This window comes from Monodelphis domestica, chromosome 1, assembly GCF_027887165.1.
Source record: "Monodelphis domestica isolate mMonDom1 chromosome 1, mMonDom1.pri, whole genome shotgun sequence".
Taxonomy (NCBI): Eukaryota; Metazoa; Chordata; class Mammalia; order Didelphimorphia; family Didelphidae; genus Monodelphis; species Monodelphis domestica.
The window spans coordinates 551,458,333-551,482,618 of NC_077227.1; the positions used below are offsets into that span (position 1 = coordinate 551,458,333).

Here is a 24,286-nt window from a genome sequence, read left to right on the forward strand (position 1 = left end):
GGGAGGTCCTGGGTTCAAATCTGACCTTAGACACTTTCTAGCTGTGTGTCCCTGGTCCAGTCACTTAGCCTCCATTGCCTAGCCCTTACTGCTCTTTAGCTTTAGAACCAATATATGGTATTGATTCCAAGATGCAATATAAGGTTTTTGGTTTTTTTTTTTAATGACACTGGGAGGAGAACAGGATTGGGAAGAATTTTGCCTCCCCACACCAAAAAAATGTAAGGGAGGTTTTTTAATATTTAATACTTCAAGGATCTGTAGTTTCATTAGTGTAACTGTTCTACCATTGTAGAATACTTCTTTAGTGCAGATAGTCTTCATGAATAGTTGTGGTAAAATAAAAATAAAACCAAAACCAAAAACTCTATCATTATCAAAAGGCCAATTGTTTTGGAGACACTTATGTTCAAATTTTCATAGCCTCAGAACTGTCTTTTCTTAAGTAGGACTTTAACAGAGAATATTGATATTAAACAATGAATATATACTTGCAGTTGATTGGGGACAACCTAAAATAGGAAAAAATATCTTTAAAATTTTCATTCAAAATATAATCTACCCACTTAGCAAATGCCATATGGTGGTAGATATAACTACTGAGTTAAAAAAATTGTTAATGAAAAAATGACATTTTGGTGTACTAAAAGTAAATTGAGATTTCTATCTAAAGAATACCAAAATGAAGATGAGTAGCATACTTTGCAATCAAACTACATTTGGAATTGTGCATTCTATTTATTCAAAAGGACAAAAATTAGTTGGCACGTTGGTTCTAATGAAAAGCAGGTGTTTTCACAAAGCTGTGCAATAATTATAATTTCCTTTCACAAAATAGTAATTCTTTGGACAATGTCCAGTTACCAAAATTAGAAATAAATTTTAACTAATGCTCTATAGGGTCTTGGAATGAAATTGGGTACAATTGATGAAACATTAGAAGGCAACCACAAAGCAAAGGCAAAAAAAAATACCTCACCTTCTTTAATGAGCCTCCATGGACTAAAGAAAACTTCGTGCAAAAATAATTTTGGGTGATCTGGGTGATCCTGGAATCTTTCATCAAGCCTCCTTACCACTGGGTGGATAGTTGCATGGGCAAAACGGAAAGCAGCTGTTGAAAATATGTTTGATATTGTTGGGTTCACAGTGGAATCATAGCCTTTATATGGACCAACATATTGCTCAAAAGCCATAGGTCCAAGGATCTTAGGAATGTAATCTCGGAGAGTAATGACCTAAAGAAAAAAAGAATAGGATTAATGGGCAGCTCAATCTGATAGGAAAAGAATGGAAGTCTCATATTATAAATTCAAATCAGAAAGAATAAGGCTTTGACAAATATTATAGGTTACATTTCACCTTGGAAACATTTCATATGGATATCAGTAGAAGATACACACAAGTCTTCAGGTACTGAATTAAAAAATAGCTATTCCAATCACTTTGCATATGGTGCTTCCCACTGGTATAAAGTAAGTTTCTTAAGGGCAGGATCTATTTCATATTTCTTTTAAAATTTTTAATATTTAACAGAAGTATTTGACATATAGTTGTTCAGGTGTTTTCATTAGTGTTTGACTCTTCATGACCCCATTTGAGGTTTTCTTGGCAGAGACACTGGAATGATTTCCTGTTTGCGTCTTCAGCTCATTTTACAGATGAGGAAACTGAGGCAAAAAGCTAGGTGACTTTCCCAGGGTCACACAACTAGTAAGAGTGTGAGGCTGGATTTGAACTCAGAAAAGTAAGTCATCCTGACTCCAAATTGGGCACTCTGTCTACTGTGCCACCCATATGAACTTCATAATTAAGTGGTCAACAAATGCTTGTTGAATTGAATCAAAATGAATCAGAAAATGCACTGATTTGAGGTCAGAAATCCTGTTTAAATCTTGGTTCAGAATCTAGCTTATTCCAAGATTCAGCTAAAATATCACATCTTATGTAAAGCCTTCCCTGATACCTCCAGATGTCAAGGTCTCTTTTCAGCCAAAATTGCATGGCATTTACTTTGTGTATATTTAGCCGTATAATTTTCCTCTGATAGAATGCAATCTGCTTGAATGCAGCAACTGCTTCATTTTTGTCTTTTGTATGTGCAGAATAAGCATCATACCTGATGCATAGTAGATAAAAAGTAATAGTAGATAATAAATACTAGTAGATCAATAGATAAATTGATTGATTAATACTACATGTAAACTTTGGGCTAATCATTTCCTTTTGCTGGGCTTCATTTTCCTCTCTGTAAAATAAAAGGATTGGTTCAGATGATTTCAAATATCTTTTCCAACTCTAAAACCAATCACCCCAGGAAGCAACCAGACTAAAAGTAAAGACTAATTTGGGGCTTCTTCCCCTTCCCTTGAAATCTTTCTACTAAAGTTCTCTTGATATGCTCCATTGTGTCTAAAAGGTGACTGACTATTAGAGAGTGGACTCAAAGACTATGAAACCAAAGAGAATTGAAATAGTAACGAATTATGAGGATAATAATACAATCAGTATTACAGAGGTTGGTAGTTAGAAAAGTGCTTTGTAAATAGTGGAAGCATCCTAGTATAGTATAAACAATGCGTCAGGACACCTGGATTTGATCCCAGTCTGACGCTTTTCACCTGTTTGATTCCAGGCATGTGGCAACAGACAGCTAAACGGTGCAATGAATAGGGTGCCAGGACTTAAGTCAGGAAGACTCATGTATGTGTGTTCAAATCCAGTCTCAGTCAAGTGTCTGAGTAGCTATGTGGCCCTTGACAAGTCACTTAACCCTGTTTGCCTCAGTTTCCTCATTTGTAAAATGAGCTGGAGAGGAAATGGCAAATAATTCCAGTATCTCTGCCAAGAAAATCCCAAATGGGGTCATGAGGGGTCAGACATGACTGAAAATGAAAACAATAAACAACAACACAACATGCCATAACTAGCTAGTGTCTCAATTTTTCATGGAGAAAATGAGGATGAGAAAACTTTATTAACATTCTTTTATGACAATTGTGAGCAGAGTGCTATATAAACCTGTGAAAACTATTACTGTTATTTTTATCATCCCCTTTTTACTGACAGAATTCAGTTTGATGAAGGTTAGGTAACTTGCTCCCCCTTAGACTTGGAGAAATCTTGAGATTTTTTTATCCTGGTGGTTAAGACAATGGCACAAAACAGTACCCTTGAATCAGAGACTCTGCTGACAGGGTTGTCCAGGGTACTTTGAGGGAATTTGTTTTTCTCTTCTTTGTCGTAGAACTCCCATATAGAAAATCTACAAGTTATTAGTCCCACATAATATGAGGGAGAGCTATGTTTCTCCCATTCTTCCTACTAGACATATTTCATGTGGGGAATTGGTAAAGTGAGAAAGATCCCAACATTCAATACATATATAATTCTATATTAAGTCTTTTTTTTTTTTGGAGGGGAGGGTAGAGGGAGATGCCTAGATATGATTGGAGAATTTCATTGTGAAAAACTCCTTCACCTGTGCATACTGGTGTCATATTGAGAGACCTTGTTTAATAAACAAGTATCAAATTGTATTTATGCAAAATGTAAATATGTATATAGTTAGTTCCATAAGGTCTTACGCAAATAGAAAGATCAATAGATATTTCTATTTGACTGACATCAGGATGTGGAACAATGTATATTATTGCATTATATGTAAACTTAGCAAGAGTAAGTAGTATTAGCACTAAGATTCAAATTTCTTGTAATGGTTTTGTTTAAACATTTATTGTACTGAATTTATTGTAAAACCCTAAAAACTAGCCTTACCCAAACTTTCTGGCATAGAATTCCTTAGAGTAGATTCAGTAAATTGGTAACTATAATAAAATAAGTGACCTTGTGAAGGTCACAACAACAAAAAAAGGGGACAATTGTGGAAAGGGAACTAAAAGAAGTTCTGTACTTTCTGCCACTGTGTTGGAACCAGCAATAGTGGGAAGATTAGAGAGAGAGGAAATTGATAAGACTGACAGTTGGTGGGGGAAGGGGCAACTGGGAGTGGCAGTGGGTCTTGTGACTAGCACTTCCTTCCTGGCATTGGAAGTGGGAGGTGCTGGGGGCTTCCCGGTCTTGATAGGAGTGCCTCTACTTTCTTTAGCCTGAAGAGACAGGCCTAATCAGCTCTGAAAGTCAGAACTTTTCTTGTTGCTTGCTGTCTACTGCTTTGATTTTGAAATTAAGAAAACTAGCACAGATATAGTGTAGACAGGAATAAGAGAAACCCTCCACCAGCCTGTGAGGTCTGGCCTCAGCTCCAAAGCTGAGAAAGACTCTAACCTTATTTAGGGACATTTCTCTTCCCTTTTCCCTGATTTCTCTCCAATCCGAACTGGTTAATAAAATTTATCTTATTTGAATATCACAGTCAGATAAGTGGACTATCTTTTCTGGGGCATTGAGGGAGCTGAACCTCAGTTCAGTCATCCAACTACAAACGTTCCTTATTGGACCCCTGCTAGGTGACCAAATTCTAGGGAAAGGCTTTTCAATTAGGAGAGTCCATGTTTACCTGATCTGGGGCAACTTTGGCAGCAATCCAGCGAAAAGACATCCCCGCAGGCTGTCATAAGTGGCTCATTTCTTGGATGCCGCATTTTGTTCAAAATATAGCCTCTCAGCAGGGGGCATCTCTCTCCTTTGCCTCACCATATTCCCTCTCACCCTTCAACTCTTCCATTCCCTGCTACAAACCTTCGGTATCCACTGTTTTTTCAATCCCTCGTCTTTCCCTATAAATATTACACTGGCACGTCTTCATACTTTATAGTCTTGGACCTAGTTGCTTGCATTAGTGAGAGAACTAACTTGCTCATACATATCAGAGGCAGGACTTAAATCCATGATCTTCCTGACTCTATCTATTATCTATCTGCTATGTCATATTAGTTCTATTTTGTTTAGGGGTCTCAAAATTTCTCTATTTCCCTCAGGCAACTCTTTAAGAATAAAATTTACTGAGGGTTAATCTGTATTATAAAGGGAATTTCTTCATCTGCAAGATCCATATGTTAAACAATATAGGTAATGTTAAAATTTTTAAATATTGGATCAAATATGAAAGCATAATAACATGGTATCTACATGAAAGAAACTAATTACAATGAGTAATTAGTTCCAATGAAGGAAGTAATAAACATCAATAACATAACAGATCTGGCATCTCCAACCTCGACAATATAAATAGATTTATTGTTGGGTTAATAAAAATATGTATATGCCAAAATGAATCAAGGGGTGATTTATTTTTCATAACATTCAACTGTGTACAGTCAATTGAAATTTTGTTCTCAATTAAATTTAATGTAATCTTTCCAAAGAAAACACAAGATGTGAAAATTTTATTCTTCATGTTAAATAGCTTACCTCAAGAAAATATATTTTAAAAAAACCACATCCAGTTTACTTTTAAATAAGGACCTCTAGCTGTGCCAAACACCAGAATTTTTATGGATGTCTTCACATAATTGGTCCTTAACTGTGGGGCTCATGGTTTATGATTGGAGAGTTCTTGTTTTTTTCACCTCTAACAACCAGACACATTATTTTGAGAGGTTTGCTGGCAAAGCAGATATAAGTGCTTTCCTGAATACAAGAAAAGGAACCTCTATTTTCCTGTTGAATTCAGTCACCAACTGTCCATAGCAGATGAAGCTATAATGCCTTGGAAATATTCCATTCTATGAAGAATGAATCAATGGTGGGTCATCTCATTATGAAAGAAAGTGAAAAGGAGAACAAAGTAATGTCACTGAAAAATATGGAAATCAGACAACAAAGGTGACCCCTTGTCTACAAAAAGAAAGGATTATTTCAGAGTGAACCTATTCAATGCAACAAAGAACCTTCTGATTTTTTAGCCAAACAACCCATTGCACCATTTACATAAAAGAAATGTAAGCATTTTTTTCAGCCCATTCAACTAAAAAAATCTACTCCTGATGCCTTTGACTATAATCAATTGAGGATGTATCAGCAGAATATCATGCTCTAACAAAGTACTGAAGAATGAAAAATGTCTTTAGCACACTGACTGATTTTTCCGCCAAGTGGATTGAATCATTGGCTCATTCTGGTCTTATTAGAAGACCACAGGAAATTCAATCGGGGAAAAATGAACAAAACAACTTGTTAATTCATAGACAGTGATCTTTCTCTCAATCCAACTCAATTTCCTAATCAATTCAGCAAACATTTACTACATTCCTACTTCCCAATGTTTAACCCAATGTTTAAACAAAGCATAACCCCTATATTCATGGAACTCCCAGATTAATAAAGGACATAAGACAGTTGCATATAAAATATAATAAAACATGAAGCCAAAAAAGTGCAAAAAATGCTATACAAAACACAAGGAAGAAAAGGGTGGTGATGAGGAAGGTTTCTTGGAGGAGATAGCATTTAAATGGGGGCTTTAAGAATGAATAGTAATTCAACATGGAAAGATGGAGAGGGAGGACATTTATGACACAGGGAATTGTATGAGCAAAGCCAGCAAGATGGAAAAATGGAGTGTGTATTACAGAGACAGAGAGTAAACAGATTTGACTGAAGCACAGAATGAAGTCAAGCTCCATGGAAGGCAAAAGAATAAGATTAATTCTGTAGGGAAAGAAATTGTGGAGAACCTTGAATACGAAGTGGATGACTTTGTACTTTTTAATACAGAAGTAGACAGTAAACATACTCTTCCCCCCCCATCAAGAATTAATACTTTTATTTTGTCTTCTCTAAAATTTCTAGGAACACTGTTTTCTTCAATCAAAGAACTTGAGTAGGAAAACAGTTCTGCCTTATATATTGCATACATGTAAACATGTACTTGTAAAGATGAAAGCAAATAACTTTTCTGTTTTTTTTTTGCTTGAATTTATTATACTTTCAGTTGTTGTTCAGCCTGAATGGACTTTTGTAACTGGTTCCAGGTGGTTTTTGTTGTTGAATCAGTTCAGTTGTATTGGACATTTCATGACCCAATTTGGGACTTTCTTGGCAAAGATACTGGATTGCTTTGCCGTTTCTTTCTCCAACTCATTTTCTAGATGAGGAAATTAAGGCATATAGTGTGAAGTGATTTGCCAATGGTCACACAGCTAGTAAATATCTGAGGCCAGATTTGAACTCAGGAAGATGAATCTTCCTAATTCCAGGCCCTGTACTCTATCCACTGCGCTATATAGATGCCAACGCTTTGTACTTAAAGTGAAGAAACACAGGCAAACTCCTTGATTAAGCAGTATACCTTTGCAAAAAAGTATTTCTGAATAAAAAACAATGACTATAAAACCATCAAGAGTGTCCACACTTCTGAAACAAAGAATAGAAGTGTCTCAGAGGATATTTCACTGGAGTTCTTCCTTTCCAAGTAGATTTCACAGTCAGAGCTTCTGTCCTAGCCTTTTAGACACTTGCCTTTTCCCCAAGCAGAGCCTTGTGGACTCCTCCCAGCTGTAATATGGATCATCATTCTGTGTATCAAAAATCATCTTCAAAATAGCCATGTTTTCAGAGTTCTCATTCCCTCTGGCTGATTGGGAAATATAACTTCCAAGAAAAATATATGTCCTACTGCAATTCCTAGAATCAATCATCAAACAAAGGGAGAACAGGAGGAAAAGAAAAAAAAATTCTGGCCCTGTGCTGCCTGTGAATCTGGCCAACAGAGGAGCAGGTGAATAGCAGATTTTGAAAATAAAGATTTGATAGAGAATTCTGCTAGAAGACATTGCAATTTAAACATTTCTGAATGGAGGTGCCCTGGACTTCCCATCACCTCAGAGAAGCAGAGCATCCAACGATCTACAAAGTTTGGGGTCTGGGCTTGGAAAGAACCTTCTTCTAATAGTTGGCAGTGATGGTATAAGAAAATCATATTAAAATAAGAAATTTGATCCATTGGCCCAAACAGTAAGAAATTGATAATTAATCTCTGTACGGCAGTGCTCATGGTCGAAGTAAAGCTGGAAGGGTCTGATCAGCTCCAATTGCTAGAGAGGAAGAAGAGATTGATAGTCAGGGGCAGATCCCAAGCCTGGACTCCCCTTCTTAGCCTCCATCCATGTCCAGGTCTTTTCCAAGCTGCAGCCACTCTCACACAGGCTTCTCTTTACCACCATGTACTTAGTACTTTCAAGAAAGGGAAAGATAAGATCTGTGCTTAGAGATTAGGAAATGAAATTAAGGTAATGATTAATCTCCTTATGTTTAAAATGAATAACTATTTATTGAAAACTTATTAAATACAAGACACTGTTGGGGAACCAAAGGAAAAAAAAGAAAGTGTTCTTGGCCTTAAAAATCTTATATTTTCTATAAGAAGAGAAAATCTGTACTTATGTAAATCTAAAAGCAGCTTCTTTATATGTTTTGGGAGATCTACCTGTTGTAAATTGAGAAAGACTGAGGAGAAGAAAAAAGAAAGAGGATGAAGGAACTTCTCTTTTAAGAGAACTCTTTTAATTCTTATATTGCAAAGCAATATGATAAAGAAAACGTTTGAAAGACTGTGTGCTATCCTGATAAAGCTGAAGGATGGGATTGTTTTTCTAGAAGTGAAGGCAAGTCAGTCTCTGAAATTATGAGCAAAGGCGATTTTGGCCATGATCTTTCTCACACCTGATATACAGTAAGCAATCACATCTTTATTTTATTGTTTATTATAATTAATAAGTTATGTAGTTTGTAGCAAATGAAGTTTTTAAGTTTAGGAGGTGAGGGGATTTAATAACATGGGTAGATAAGTAAAAACTAATTGGAAAAATGATGTTTCCAATTTATTTAATAAATAATATTTAACAAACTGAGGAGGGGCTTCAAAATTGATTCAATAATGAGATATATGTTCCCAACTTTAGTAAATAATATGAAAATATCAGAGCATGTCTCTTCATTGTTTTTGAATCTAGGATAGAAATGGATTAGGGAAATTGTCTAGTGGCTAGGAGAGACAGGTGATTACCCTTTTCAGCCTGGTCATAAGGGTTGACCCAAACTTCCTGTTACATAAATATATAATATAGATATTATATATAATATAAATAGAAGATTATATAATATATAAATATAAATAGAAGAAACCAATAGGGTTTCAGGGATTGGCTTTCAATATATTTGTTTTAACCCTTACTTCTGACTTAGAAGTGATAAAGGCTAGGCAATGGGGGTTAATGGTCTTTCCCAGGGTCACACAGCTAGGGAGTATCTGAAGCCAAATTTGAACCCAGGACCTGCCATCTCTGGGCCTGGCTCTCAATCCACAGAGCCACCTAGTTGCCCCCTTTCAATATATTTCAAAGAACACTCCAGAATAATGGAAGTAGTTATAGGCAGAAGTACTTTAAAAGTTATTTTTTATGATGACAAAATAAAATCAGCAAGTACTATGCACCAACTTACTTGTGTCTATAAATCTTGTGGTTTATGCATATGTTAAGAATATGCTTGATATGAATATGAGGAGACAACAGGGCAACTTTTAAAGGCTATATACCAGAATATAACTTCATAGTTAATTTACTGTGTAGCTCACATAAGACTCTACCATATTTATTGCTTATAGACAATAAAAACACATTTGACTCAGTAGAATAAAATCCAAGATTAAAATCTCTCCTCTAAAGGGTAACTCTCATGAATATGCTTAGATCATATAAAATTCCTACATGAATAAATTCATAGTCTAAACCTTTTTCAATGATGCTTTGGGTTTCAACAGAGTGAAAATAGAGCAAGCATTTATTTACATCTGTCTTTCTATCATATGCATGTCAATCAAAATTCACTTATTAGTCATAATTTTTGGATATAGCCAATGTAGGAATTTATTTAGGTGAACCACTCACATTTATGATGATGGTTTTATTTATTTATTTTTATTTGTAGGGGAGCAGTGGAAGTGACAGATTGTAAATACATGTAAATTTTTTTTTAAAGTAAACAACCCACCATTTATTCAGTATCTACTGTGTTTCAGGCACTATGCTGGAAAGAGAAATAGTGAAAGTAGTTCCTGCTCTCAATAAGCTTACATTCTGGTTGAGAGGACATACGCAAAAAATAAGTATAAATAAAGGTAGCTAAATACAATGTAGTGATGGAAAAACTAGCAGTTGAGGGATGAGGAAAATGTTTATGTTGAATATAATAAGGCTGAGTCTTAAAATAATAAATTCTAAGAAGGAGAATTGAGAAGAAAATGAATTCCATATAGGATGTGTTCCCCAAACAGACATTGGGTATTGTCAGTGCAAAGTTATAGCGATGAGAGGATACTACAATGTGTGAGGCAGAAAGAAAGCTACTTTGACTGGACAACAAGTAAGGTATGTAACCATGTATCAAATATTTAACCACTCTTATTTAGAAGATTCTGGACAAAATTCAAGTGGAAGATGGATTCCCTACAGAAGATATTTTTAAGATGTCCCATTCTGTGGATAATATGACATTTATGCTAAGTATATTGAGTCCCAAAATGTCATGAGTCCTCCTCTTTGAGAAGACCACTCAGGAGTGATGAGACTGGGCAATCCTTAAAAAAAGCGAATAATAACTAAAAAGTGTTCAGATTATGACACAAGTGGATAAATAGGAATCCTGTGTAATTAGAATCTGCTTCCCAGGTCTCTAAATCCCAGCATCCCATTTTTGTTCTCACATTAAGTGCTTACTTTTTGGAGCTAAAGTTTGTGTGTGACCCTGCCCCTTTCTCTTTTTCCCCTGATGGAGCTGGGAAAGCAGGTTTTAGGCCAGGCAGGAGAATCTACACATGTGGGTTCTTTTTGTTAGATAATTAGGTTTGAACTTCTATTTCTTTTTAGTTAATTTTCTTCTGACTTAAAGTTATTATTAATAAACTTTATGAATTTACTACTTGGAATTATTGATATTAATTTAACTCACACTGAATCAGCATTAAAGATAAATAATGAGCAGGGTCCAGACTTGAGCAAGTGATAGAGGATACGCTAAATATGATTTGGGAACAATGTTTTCGTCCACAAAAACTTATATTTTTTAAACATCCTTCTTGAAGTGTTGGAGGATGATTGAAAATCATAAGACTTGGTAGTCTCAGAAGAATTGAGATAACAGAGAAATCAAACAGTAATGTAAAGATTTGTGTTGAGTGTAATTCAACTTCAGGATATTATGATTATCTATTACATGTAAGGAGTGGCATAAAAGAAGGACATATATGACCAGAGAAACAAGAAGGGCAGTGATGTAGCAATAGAGAAGATAATAATCCAATGGAAAATATCAGCCTGTACATAGCCCTGGAATCCACGAATTATTAATTAAGGTATATAGTAGGTCTACTATGGGAAGATTATGGAAAGATGTGTAAGAATCATATAGGATGGATGACACACATGGATAGATTGTCTATTGGTAGGAAGATTACCAATTCACATTGAGATTATGGATCTAGTTAAGTTTTTATTCTAGTACCTATGTGACAGATCTTTTTCTTATTCTTCTCACAGTAGAAATACTTCACTGCAGATTTGCACATATAGCTAAAAAAAACAAACAGAAAAACCGACACAAAAGAGAATAAGCTTTTACTTTAACACTTATTATGTAGTAAGACAACAAACTAAAAGCTTTGCAAATATTATCTCATTTGGTTCTTTTAGTATCCCTGGGAGACAGGCATGATTATTAGCCTCAATTTATAGATTAGGAAATTGAGGCACAAAGAAGTTGTCACTTGTCTAGGATCATAGAACTAGTAAGTATGTGTCTGAATTCAAACTCAGGTTTCCCTGACTCCTGGTCCACCACTCTGTCCAATGTTCCACCTAGCTGCCCAACTAGAAACTTATTGGCTGTGTAACACTGGGCAAGTTACTTCCTGCTGGTGAACCTCATATGAAAGATGTAGACTCCATGACCTCTACATTCCCTTTCAGCTCTAAATCTGAGACATCAAAAGGATCTCCAGGGAAATATTTTGAACATTCTGTGAGACATTTTCATTGAAGCACAAAAACCAACTTTTATAAATTGAAATAATAGTACTAAAAAAAACCCCTAAACTTAGTAACTCTCTCACACTTACTTGCTAGTTTAAAAAGTTAGTTAAAATCAGTGTGGTATAGTATATGGAGATAGTCTCAGAGCCAGGTAAGACCTAGGTTCAATTCCCACCCATGACACACATTGACTATGTAACTCCAGATTACTGATTCTCAGATCCCCAAACAACTTTCCAAGATAATAAATTTGCAGAGCAGACAGATTTGCATTGAAATCTGTCGCTTAATCGACATAAAACAAACTAACTTTTGTGTGTGCTTATTTCCTTAAAATTTAGAATTTTCAGAAATTCTTTGCAAATACGGATTATTTATTTACTGTGTTTGCATCTTTAGGACCTGGTACAGTGCCTAGCATATAACTATAGTAGGTCATTAAGAAATATTTACTCATTTGTTGTCACAGAAATTTTCAATTTGCGACATTGCTTTTAACACAACCTGTCCAAACTTGGATCTGTGAAGCTATCCAGACCTCAACTCCTGCCTCCTGCTGCAGAACACTAATGGGTTTCTCTAATCATAAGTCAGCTAAGAGAGTACTGTTATGACTTTGTAAGGCAGATGCTGCCGCACACAGAAAGGTGGGATACAATTTACAAGGGCAAATGTTTTGAGCTGCCTCTCAACCTCTCAAAAATGTTAATTTGTTTTTTAATATTCTTAGCATGAGAGGCAACATTTTGGTTTTTAATATTCTCACTCAACATTTATTGGTTTTATCTCATTTAAATGGAAGGAAAACAGACAACTCTTAAATCTAAGACAAAAAGCCAGTGTTGAGATTAAGTGTAAACTCAATTTGTGACAACTCTTCCATCTCTAGTTTACCAGGGATTTAACTTCCTATCTCAGAGGAGGGTATCATATCTATTGTGACAAAGGAAAGTAAGAGGGAATTTGGTATTAAAGGTTGACATATCACCACTAATCCCCAAAGTCAGCCACTTGCAAATAGCCAGCTAAGGCTCTTTCAAATAATTGATTGAATTTTCCCTGTTTGACCTTGACAGTTTGGAAAAAAAAGCACGTTTTACTGTTTTACCACTTTCTTCACCATCTAGACCTAAATGCATATTAGTCCATTTGTGAGCTTTTCTGTTAAAATATGTACAATTCATAGAAATTTGAGCTGAAAAAGATATTAAACCTCATCTGAACACTGGATTTGGGTCAAAGAATATGTGTTCCAATCCATCTCTGCTATTTGCTACCCATTTGAACTGGGACAATTATTTATCTCCATAGATTTAATTTCTTTAATTTTTAAAATAAAGGAATTTAATTAGATGGTCTATAAATTCCCTTCCAACTTTAAGCCTAGAGTTGGCTTACAATCTTGTCATATGTAATACATGTCACTCCTCTGTTCAGTCAACTCCAGTGGCTCTCTTTTACCTCCAGGATCCAATATAAAACCATCTATTCGCAATTTAGAGCCCTTTACAACCTGTTCCCCTCCTACTTTTCCAGTCTTCTGTCATTTTATTCCACCTCCCAAACTCCATATGCTGTGATTAAGTGACATTCACCTCCTTTCTGTTCCTCCCACAAGACATTCCAACTCTATAATTCAGGCACTTTTCACTGGCTGTTCTCCCTACCTAGAATTACTTCCTTGTTCATCTCTGGCTCCTGACTTCCCGGGTCTTCTTCAAGTCTCAGTTATAATCCTACTTTTTGACTCTAGTCAGTGCTCTAATTATATTTTACAATTTATCCTTTAAATGTTTTGTTTATACATTATCATTTTTATAATGAATATCACATTAGACTTTGAACTCCTTGAGAGTAGAGACTGCCTTTTGCCTTTTGTATACCCAGTGCTTAGCACATTACCTTGTACATTATACGTGATTAGAAATATTGATTGACTAACTGATCTGAAGTGAAAAGAAAAGAAGTTCATAGTCTTTAGAGATGGAAAGAATTTTTGACATCTACTGAGGCAGTATAATACTGTGAAAAAACCACTGAATTTTGGAGTTAGAGAATTTAGGTTGGCATCTCAACATGAAGACCTTAGAGCAAGTCACTAAACCTCTGGGAACTTCAGTTATTTATCCAGAAAATGAGGTTGGACTAGATGACTTCTAATGCCCTTTTTATAGTGACAAATATGCAATTATGATGTAATTGAAGCCTCTAATTGTTCTTTTTTTCTTAAAATTATCATTTATTTTTTAACATTCTTTTCTTTTTTTAATTTTAGTTCCAAATTCTCTCTCTCCCAATATTCCACCAGTTTTGAGAAAGCAAGAAAAGAATATCAATGATATATGTGAAATCGTACAAAACATATATTTTCATATTAGCCAGATGACACAAAACAGGAAAAAAACCCCAATAAAATGAGAAATTATACCTAAGTTTGTACTTTGAGTTCATCAGTTCTTTCTCTGGAGGTGGACAGCATTTTTTTCATGCAGTCCTTCAGAATTGTGTTGGGTCATTGTATTGATCAGAGTAGCCAAGTGTCTTTCACAGTTAATCATTACTAAAACATTGCTGTTACTGTTTCAATGATCTCCTCCTAGTCTTGCTCACTTCATTTTTGTAACAGTTCATGTAGGTCTTGCCATGTTTTATTTCTTCTGAAACCATCTTCCTCATCATTTCTTATAGCACAATTATGCTTCATCACATTCATATTTCACAACTTGTTCACATTCCCCAATTGATGAATATTTATTTCAGTTTCCAATTCTTTGTCATGATAGGAAGAGCTGATGTAAATATTTTTGTGCATATCAATGCTTTCCTTTTTTTCTTTGATTTCTTTGAAGTAAAGGTATTGCTAAATCAAAAGATATGCCCAATTTTATATCCCTTTGAGTGTATTTCCAAATTATTCTCCAGAATTTTAAAATCAATTCTCAACCCCACCAGTAGTTTAGTAGTGTAGCTATTTTCCCTTATCACCTCCAGCGTTTATTTTTGAGAAGTCTGTTATTTTAATTTGTGTTTTTTTTTAATTTCTTCAACAATTGTATTTCTTTAACAAATAAAGATTTAGAACTTTTTAAAATATGCCAATAGGTAGTTTTGATTTCTCCTTCTGAAAACTGACTGTTAATATCTTTTGACCATATATTCATGGGTAATGGCTCTTATTTTTAGAAATTTGGCTTAGTTTCCCATATATTTGTTAAATGAAGCTTTTATCAGGGAACTTTGCTATGAAAACTTTTAACCCTGCTTCATTGTCTATGGTACTTTTGAGCAAAATTTAGTTTCCCTTATCTTTTTTTTTAACTCTTATCTTCTGACTTGGAATCAATACTGTGTATTGGTTCTAAGGTAGAAGAGTGGTAAGAGCTAGGTAATGGGGATTAAATGCCTTGCCCAGGGTCACACAGCTAGGAAGTATCTGAGGTCATATTTGAACCCAGGACCTTCCATCTCTGGGCCTGGCTCTCAATCCACTGAGCCACCTTGCTGCCCCCTCCCTTAGTATCTTTTAAGTAGATCTTTTTGCTTTTGCTTTGTCTGAGATTATGATCGCAACACCTGCCTTTTTCACTTCAGCTGAAGCATACTAAATTCTGCTTAAGGCCTTTATTTTAACACTGTGTGCTTTGCCATTTCAAGTATGTGCCTAGTAAACATCATATTGTTGGATTCTAGCTTCAAATCCACTCTGCTACCCATTTTTTCCCCATGGGCAAGCTCATCACATCATTATCATGGTAATAATGAACATTTTTGTATTTCCCTTCATCCCATTTTATTTTGCTTATCCTTTTCTTTTTGTCCTATTCCTCCTCTAAAATCTATTTTGCTTTTGTCCTCCTTAATTTGTCCTCTCTTTTATTATTCCTCAGATTCTCTTCTCCCTTCTCCTATTTCCCTATTGGGTAAGATAAATTTCCATGCCCAATTGAGTGGGTATATATATTCTTCCCTATTTTACCCAATTCTAATAAGAATCAGTTTTAAGCATTGTCCTATTCCATCATTTCCCCTTTTACTCTAAAAGTTCTTCTTTATATGTTTCTTTTATGTGAGGATAGTGTTTTCAACATGATTTCAGCTTTGTGCAAAGGGAGGACTGTAGCAAGGGAAGTTGCAAAGATGTTGCAAAAATTGATTGACAACCCTCAAGTCTAGATTCTTAAGAACTGGCCTTGGTAAAGATTCTAAGTTGATGTATATATACATTTTCAACTGTGGGTCTCTGAAGCTGGATTCAACACAGAAGCTGTGAATCTGATAACCTTATTCTTTTCTTTCTTTCTTTCTTTCTTTCTCTCTCTCTCTCTCTCTCTCTCTCTCTCTCTCTCTCTCTCTCTCTCTCTCTCTCTCTCTCTCTCTCTCTCTCTCTCTCTCTTCTTCTTTCTTTCTTTCTTTCTTTCTTTCTTTCTTTCTTTCTTTCTTTCTTTCTTTCTTTCTTTCTTTCTTTCTTTCTTTCTTTCTTTCTTTCTTTCTTTCTTTCTTTCTTTCTTTCTCCTTACCTTCTCCTTAGAATTGATATTGATTTGAAAGTAGAAGAACTATAAGGGCTAGTCAGTCAGGGTTAACTGACCAGTTCAGGCTCACATAGTTAGGAAGTGCCCGAGGCCAAATTTTAACCCAGATCTTCCCAACTTCAGCTCCAGTGTTCTATCCACTGTACTACCTAACTCTCCCAATTGGGTTGCTTTCAAATCTCAAACAGAAGAGTAACTATTTTATCTAGAGGCAATAATAAGCAACTGGAGTAGTTTGACTATGGGAGTTACATAGTCATATCTATGTTTAATGAAAACTGTATTTACTTCTTTCTATAGGAAGAATTATAAAGTGAAGAAAAGTCTAAGGCAGTAAGGCCAATTAGAAGAATTACAATAATATAAGCAAGAGATGGTGGAGATTTGTATTAAGATAATAGGTATGTAAGTAGAGATATGGGTATCATATTTAAGAGATGATGTGAATCTATATATACATTTAGACTTGATAATTGATGAGTTATGTGGAGTGAAGGGAAAGAGGATATGAGACCAATACTATGGTTACAAAACTGGGTCAAAAGAATGGATTTGCCCTTTTTAGAAATAGAGAAGTTAAGAAGAAAGGATTTAGAGAGAAAGATAATGAATTCAGGTAAACACATTGCATCATCTTAAAGATTCCAATATGATGGTAAAATGTTAGGGAAAAAAAGATATTGAATACAAAATTTACAAGAGGCAATGTGATTGTGAATGCTAAATTAATAGGCAAAGAATATAAACAGAAGACAATGTAGCCTGTAGAATGTAGTGTGAAGATTGGATTTAGCTATCTCCTGATTATAACAATGAAGATACTTAGCTCTTCCTTTATTGTAAAGATAAAATTGCAATTTCCTGATTGTAACAATGAAAGTACTTAGCTCTTTCTTTATAGTGAAGCTATAATTGTAATCCACAATCTATTTTTAGATTTTAATCTACAAAAGGTGATAACTCAGTATTTTAAGTACATGTACCCATTTTAACCACAAAAAGGTGCTAAGTAACTACAAAAGATGAACTTAGCCAAAAAGGTGTTAAGTAACCCCCCCCCCCAAAGATATAATCTAACCAAAGAAGTTGGGAACTAAAGAGTGGGCAGTCCTGGAGAAAAGTGTCTGCTGTGATTGGTAGATGTGAAATTTAGGGGAGGTGACACAAGAGTAAAAGATCTTTAAGAGCAGCAAAAGGGCAGAAGAAGCATTCAAGAGATATTCAATTCAAGTTTCCAGTTGGAGGCTCTGACTGGGAGGAGAGACTAGAAGACAGACCCTTGAGGAGTGATGGGAAGACAGACACCCTGACTTCTTTTTAGATTGTCACCACTGGTGAGTGAAAGATTGATTTAGTGAGCCTGCTTTTCTCTTCCCCTGGCTGGGGCTTAGAAATTCTAACTGACATCAGAAGAAGCCCAAGTTTTCTCTCTCTCATTCCTTAATATCTTCCTTCTATTTGTAAATATTGTAAACAAACTGCCATAAATTCCATTTACTTTAGTAATTCATTTTGGGTTTTAGAAATTAAATCCCTGGCGACCACCTATATAAATATTCAGAGTCAAACCACAATTAAACTTAAGGGTAGAAATAGCAGATGGAAGAAAAAGGCCTCATCTATGAATAACAATAACCTTTTATATGTGGTAGGGAAAAGCAATGAATAGTTATGACTTTTAACGCTGAATTCCTAGTACAAGCATCTTCAAGCTTGAAGAGGGACCATATTTGGATCATTACATAACCTGAACTTTTGACTCTTAATGGGTATGAAGCAACATTGGAAAAAATGAGGCATCTCAGAATTTAGAGGTAGAAAGGGATTTTAGAGATTATCTAATGAAATGCTCTTGTTTTGTAGGAGGAAACTGAAGCCAGAAAGGGGCTTGTCCCCCAAGTCACACAATGAATAAAGGCAAGATTTGAACCAAAATCTCACACTCATCACTATTTTATATTTTGGAAAAAAATTTGAAAAAAAGAACTGAATAGACATTTTGTTTTCTTAGTAAATTTTTTGGTGGTCCAGTGATCCATAGCCCTTTCTGCAAATGGGATTATGTTTTGGGAGGTATTTACCTCATAAGTCTTCAAGCCCACCCTAGGTACTCAATTAGTAGAGGAAGCAAAATGAGAAAAATTCTCTGCAAGCATTTGCCAAATAACTATATCATTTCTCTTTAGCATATTTGAAAGAAAACTCCAGGACTGACCTATAAACTGTGAAAAAAAAACAGAGAAAAAAGGTTATGGCAACCTAGGATACTTTGTCTTTCATTATTCAGAATATTTCTTTACATGATGCTGGTAGACCTTGATGGCTTTCTCTGTTGATTCACTTCTCCAGAGCTTGATCTTTTACACGTGGACCATTCATGGGTAACTCCTGGACAACTTTCTTGTGTTTTATTGTGTGATATCCCTTTTTCACTGGAATTTCATATGTAAACTCAAAATCTTATTCACTTGTCATCAAGGTTTCCTCTTTCAACTTGAGGTTTCATGGGAAAAATAATTTCTAGTGGTACAAGTCTACATTTGTTGAATTAGTTTAAAATTCTTCTTGTCTGACCCCTATATCTATAATTATCAATTCCCAAACTCAACTTACACACACACACACACACACACACACACACACACACACACATATATATATATGTGTGTGTTTATGTGAAACAGCTGGATTTTGACTTGATCATTATATATTTATATGCATATATATATAATATTGGCAAATGTGATTATGTGATTTAAAGGTTACATATAACAACTTATTTCTATTATTATGAGACAGTTGAAAGATATGTATTTCATTACTTGTCCTTCTGCTATATGTAAATCTAATTTTCCTTCTAGTATTATGTAAGGCAGAGTCAAGACCATGGAAAAACTTTAGATTTATAAAGGTGAAATACTATTCCAGTATTTGCAGGTGATTAAATTAGGATAATAGACTCTTAGAACTATAAGGGATCTAGTGATCATCTAGTTTTGAGGATCATTAAAAACCTAAATTATTATATAGACATTTAAAATCTAAGTGATTCTCTCCTTTGAAGTTTATTCAGTATTTTCATATCTGAGGTTCTGTTATTAGCTAAGGTTCTGTTATTAGCTAGGTGTGACCTTGGGAAAATCACTAAAATTCTGGTATTCAGTTTCCTTATTTGGAAAATTCAATATTAGAACAAAATGACTATTAATATCCGTTCTAGTTCCAAAAAGACTAGGGTTCTAGATTCACTAATTTATTTAATCCAAGCATTGTTAATATGCATGTAACTCACCTAATAATAATTCACACCAAAAAGTCATTTTAGGTTATAATTTACTAGGTACTTTCATATACATTAATTTATTGGATTCTATCAACATTCCTTTGAAGCAGATAGTATAACTAATATTATGCTGATTTTATGGTGAGGAAACATTTTTGCAGGTGAAGAAATGGAGGTTAACTGCTCATGTAGAATATTTAATAATCTAAACTAAGTCATCTGGCTCTAAAAGTCCATGCTTTTTTCCAGTACAATACTTGTACTGGAATTCTACTGTTGAATTGATTCAACCCAATTACTGTGTCAGTAGAAGACTCAATCCTCAATATGCAAGATAGGACTTCTTTTTTATAAAAATAAATAACCATATTCAGCTAAGGTTGTATTGTGTGAGCCTATTTCCAAAGGGTCATTACATGTACTAGATAATCATTTTACATATATAACAGTTTATTTCCATTTCTATATGAATACCTTATAACAACTAGGTCTAACTGAGGAAATCCATTGTCCCTTCTGGAACAATTAACCTCTAGTCCATTACACTGAGGGTGGCAGTAGACATCAGGTCTATCTTAGTCACCTCAGGTCCCTGACAAGAGGCAATATGACTGGTCAGCCTTAGAAAACTTGGTTGGAAAGTTCATTATTTCAGTCCTTTTTATTAAGAATGAAAAGGAGACTAGAAACACTTTTGAAATTGACACTTAGAGGGGGAAAGGTTAGAATTACTTTGCATAAAAGAGGAACCATCAAAGAAAGGATAAATACACTGACAGAAAGTGCAATCAAATATTGGATCGGTGACTTGAGTGCCAGTTAATAGAGTTCAAGCAGGAAAAATGAAGAAGACTGGTAGATGATACATATTCAAATAAATGAGAGAATAATTAAGAAATTTTTACTTTCCGTGCATAATAGTCCCCTATTTATTTTTATGACATTAATTTGGTAATAAGGTCTTTCCCATGAAATATCTTAAATATATAATAGTTTTGAACCTTTTCAAAAGACAGCATCAAAACAGAAAACTGGAATCAATACACAGTATTGATTCTAAAATAGAAGGTAAGGGTCTCTTAAAAAACCCAAATAACACTAGGAATATAACTTATGGACCTTGGACATTCCCTCATTTTACAGATGAAAAATTGAATTTTATACCAAAGAATACAAATATCAAAATATCACAGAATTTAGAGTAATAACACACCTTAGAAATCACATAGTCCAATCAATCTTCCAGTTTTACAAATGGTAATTTATCCCAAGGCCACATAACCTACTTGCCCAAGAACTCAACACTTGACAGTATCTAGTGATAGAAATAATTGTTAAATACCTCTACTTGTCTCCTCCCTAAAAAAAATGAATCTGAAGTTTTTAAAATGAAGAGAGTCACTGTAAAAGGGATAATAAAACAACACATAGAGTGACAAACTCAATGGAAGGAAGAACGTACCTGATGCAGGGCCCCCACAATTTTTCGGGCCTCTTGGTAAATGGTTTCAGAACTCCAATGGGTATTCAACATCTTTAGGTTTTTGGCCAGGCGATTGTGTTCTCTCAGCCAAAGGGTGTGCATGGCAGCCAGGGAGATCACCTCACTGGCCCTGCTGTCCCCAGCCAAAAAGCACTCAATTCTTTCAGACTTTTCTGTGTTGAGTGCTTGTGCACAGGGTGAAGGGACTTGAGTCACAAAAGGCAAGTACTCTCTGCCTGCATCTTCATAGAGTGTATTGACTTGAAGAAGCCCTTCCTGGCTAGTCAAATTTCGCAATTTATTTTCTATAGCAGTACTGCTGCTGTAAACTGTGGAAGCATCAAGGAAGGAGGTTAAGGTATTCATTTGTTGTCTTGGGTTTGATTTGCTTAGATTTCCAAAGAGACTTCCTTGATCCCCAGTTCCACAGGCTGGAGATGAACGGTAGAAAGGCAGGCATTCCAGTCCCATTGATAATGTTTCATTGGCAGGAAACTGCATGAAAAAAATAGTTATGCAATTGTGATTACAATTTCCTGGATGCATCTGATTTAAAGGAAGATAAAAGCCAGTGCAGTGTAATGAGAAGAATCTGGAGTCAAGGAACCTTAGCTCTTCTTGGTGACCTTGAAAAAGTCATCTATAAGTGGAACTTGGTTTCTTTGTTCAAAAAATGAGGGCTGGACTAGAGAATCTCTTTTCTCTTTTTCAGATCTAAATTCTATAATACTATTTACAATCTTTTTTATGAGTTCCTCTTTCTATCGCCTATCCCCTTTTTTGGTCTCTTACTTCATCCATCTCAATTAATTCGTACTATTATTACCATCACCATTAGTATTATTCCCAGTGTTATTTCATTCCCATCTTTTTCACATACTCTACCAGATGATTGTAATCTTCCTAATTTCCTTCCTCAGTCTTAATTTTTTCTTCTTCTGTATAGGCTATCTTTTATTTGTAATAAATTTTCTTTTCATCTCCTATTGAAATTCACCTCTTCCTTCAAGATCCAGTTCATGTGAAGCCTTTCCTGATTCTCTCTTCAGCTCCCTAGATCCAGGTAAACATGAGTTTTCCCTCCTAGAACATTTATCTGCATTTCTCCTTTGCTTCTAGAACCATAAGATAATAGATTTATGTCTGGAAGGGACCTTAGAGGAGTATTGTGTCTGATTCCATCTCTTTACAGATCCTAAAGTTACACAAATAATCTGAGGCAGGATTTGAATACACTTTTTCCTGACTCCACTTTGTGTCCACATCTCATTCCCCAATTCCCACAACATTCTAAATTCTTGAGTTTGAGGACTAACTGTGTCAGTTTTTATACTTTTGGACAATCACTTGGCATAGTGATTTATATGAGTGAGTCATATAACTTTTCTTGGCCTCAGTTTCCTCAATTTATAAAATGGAGGAAGTGACCTCAGTAACTCTAAGGTCTCTTTCAGTTCTAAATATGAATGATAATTCTTAATAAATGTTTATTAATTATATTATATATTATTTATAATACATAAATGTATTTATATATATTATATTTTGTTGTTCAGTCATTTCAATCGTGTATGGCTCTTCAGAATCCTATTTGGGTTTTTCTTTATAAAGATACCAGAGTGGTTGGTCATTTCCTTCTCCATAGAAATATAGATAAATATTTATGAAACATATGCATTTATGAATATAAATAATTTATTATTATAATACATATAATATAATAATATAATTTGACATATGTTAAATAATATGATATATAATATTAAAACAAATATATTAGAGATGTAAATAATATACAAATATATAAAATATTCATTGAATTCATCACCTGACAACAATTATATGTTGTTTTGAAATGCTGTTTATTAATTTAAGAAGTATTTATTAAGAGAAGTCACAGTGTGCTCTGGGTAATGAGCACCAGGTAATTGCGCCAAATGCAGTTAGCCATAATCTTCAAAAGTCAATGTCAATTTCTCCTATTACTCATCACATAACAAAAAGTTCCCTTCAGCCCTAGTGTTTTCTGCTTCTAACACCATTGGGCCCCCATTTATGGGGGAGCTGTGTATCAACAATGGTTTTCTGAAACTCGGTATTTCTGAGCTCCTGCAATGTATTACTATGTGCCCATGTAATGAAGCATGATGAGTCATGTCAGCAATACGCCTAGGGAATGTGCTTCAGAAAGATATTGCTGGCAAGAGGATAAGAGGGAAAAAAAGAGCTTTGAGTTCCTAGGGATCATTTCTATGTCTGGGAAAGGATGCTTTGCCTATTGATCTTGTGTTAAGAGCTTGAATACAGACTCTATAATGACAACACAGGACAGGCCACTTACAGCCCAGAAAAGTTAGTTTTCAGCATCTTTATTCTATTGGGAGAAAGAAGAGGGAGGAGAGAGTTGCCCTCCCCCTTTAAAAAAAAACTAGACAAAGAAAAAAGATAGAAATACAAATGTTATAAACTCAGCAGAGTTCCTATTCTAAGTGTGACTACTATATTTCACTTTGTCAGTGTAGAATCATAGATTTAGAGCTAGAAGGAATACCATGGAAACCAATCTTCTAATTTTATAGATGAAGAAACTGAGGCTCAGAAAAATTAAATCACTTTCTCATTTGCAGCAGCCCATTATTAGCAACTTAACACTTTGTGGGGACTTTAACAATGAGATGCTAATATTTAACTTTTAGATTGATAAAAGCCTTTTCTCCCAACAGCCCAGTGAAATCAGTTATGCAAGGGTTATTATTATCCTCATTTTATAGATGGACAAATTGAGACTGAGAAAGATTAAGTGCATGGTTACATAGCTAGTAAATGATACCATCAGGATTTGAACCCAGATCTTTGTCTTTGCAAACCCATCACTTGGCACAATGACTTGTATAAGTTAATTAACCTTTCTTGACTTCAGTTTCTTCATTTGTAAATGGGGTTCCAAATCCAGTGTTCTGTTTCCCTATACCACATTGCTTCTTTAGCATCTTGCTAA

At 34.8% G+C, this 24,286-nt stretch overlaps 1 protein-coding gene across 1 annotated transcript in view; it reads right to left on the bottom strand.

Annotated features, from left to right (window-relative positions):
• The window catches only part of TPO (thyroid peroxidase), a 159,525-nt gene that overhangs the window by 66,836 nt on the left and 68,403 nt on the right, over positions 1-24,286 (bottom strand). The window contains exons 6-7 of the mRNA XM_056817534.1: positions 21,268-21,783; positions 980-1,238 (exon numbers count right to left, since the gene is read on the bottom strand). Of these exons, the coding sequence (XP_056673512.1) occupies positions 980-1,238; positions 21,268-21,783 (775 nt within the window). The remainder of the gene's footprint in view (positions 1-979; positions 1,239-21,267; positions 21,784-24,286) is intronic.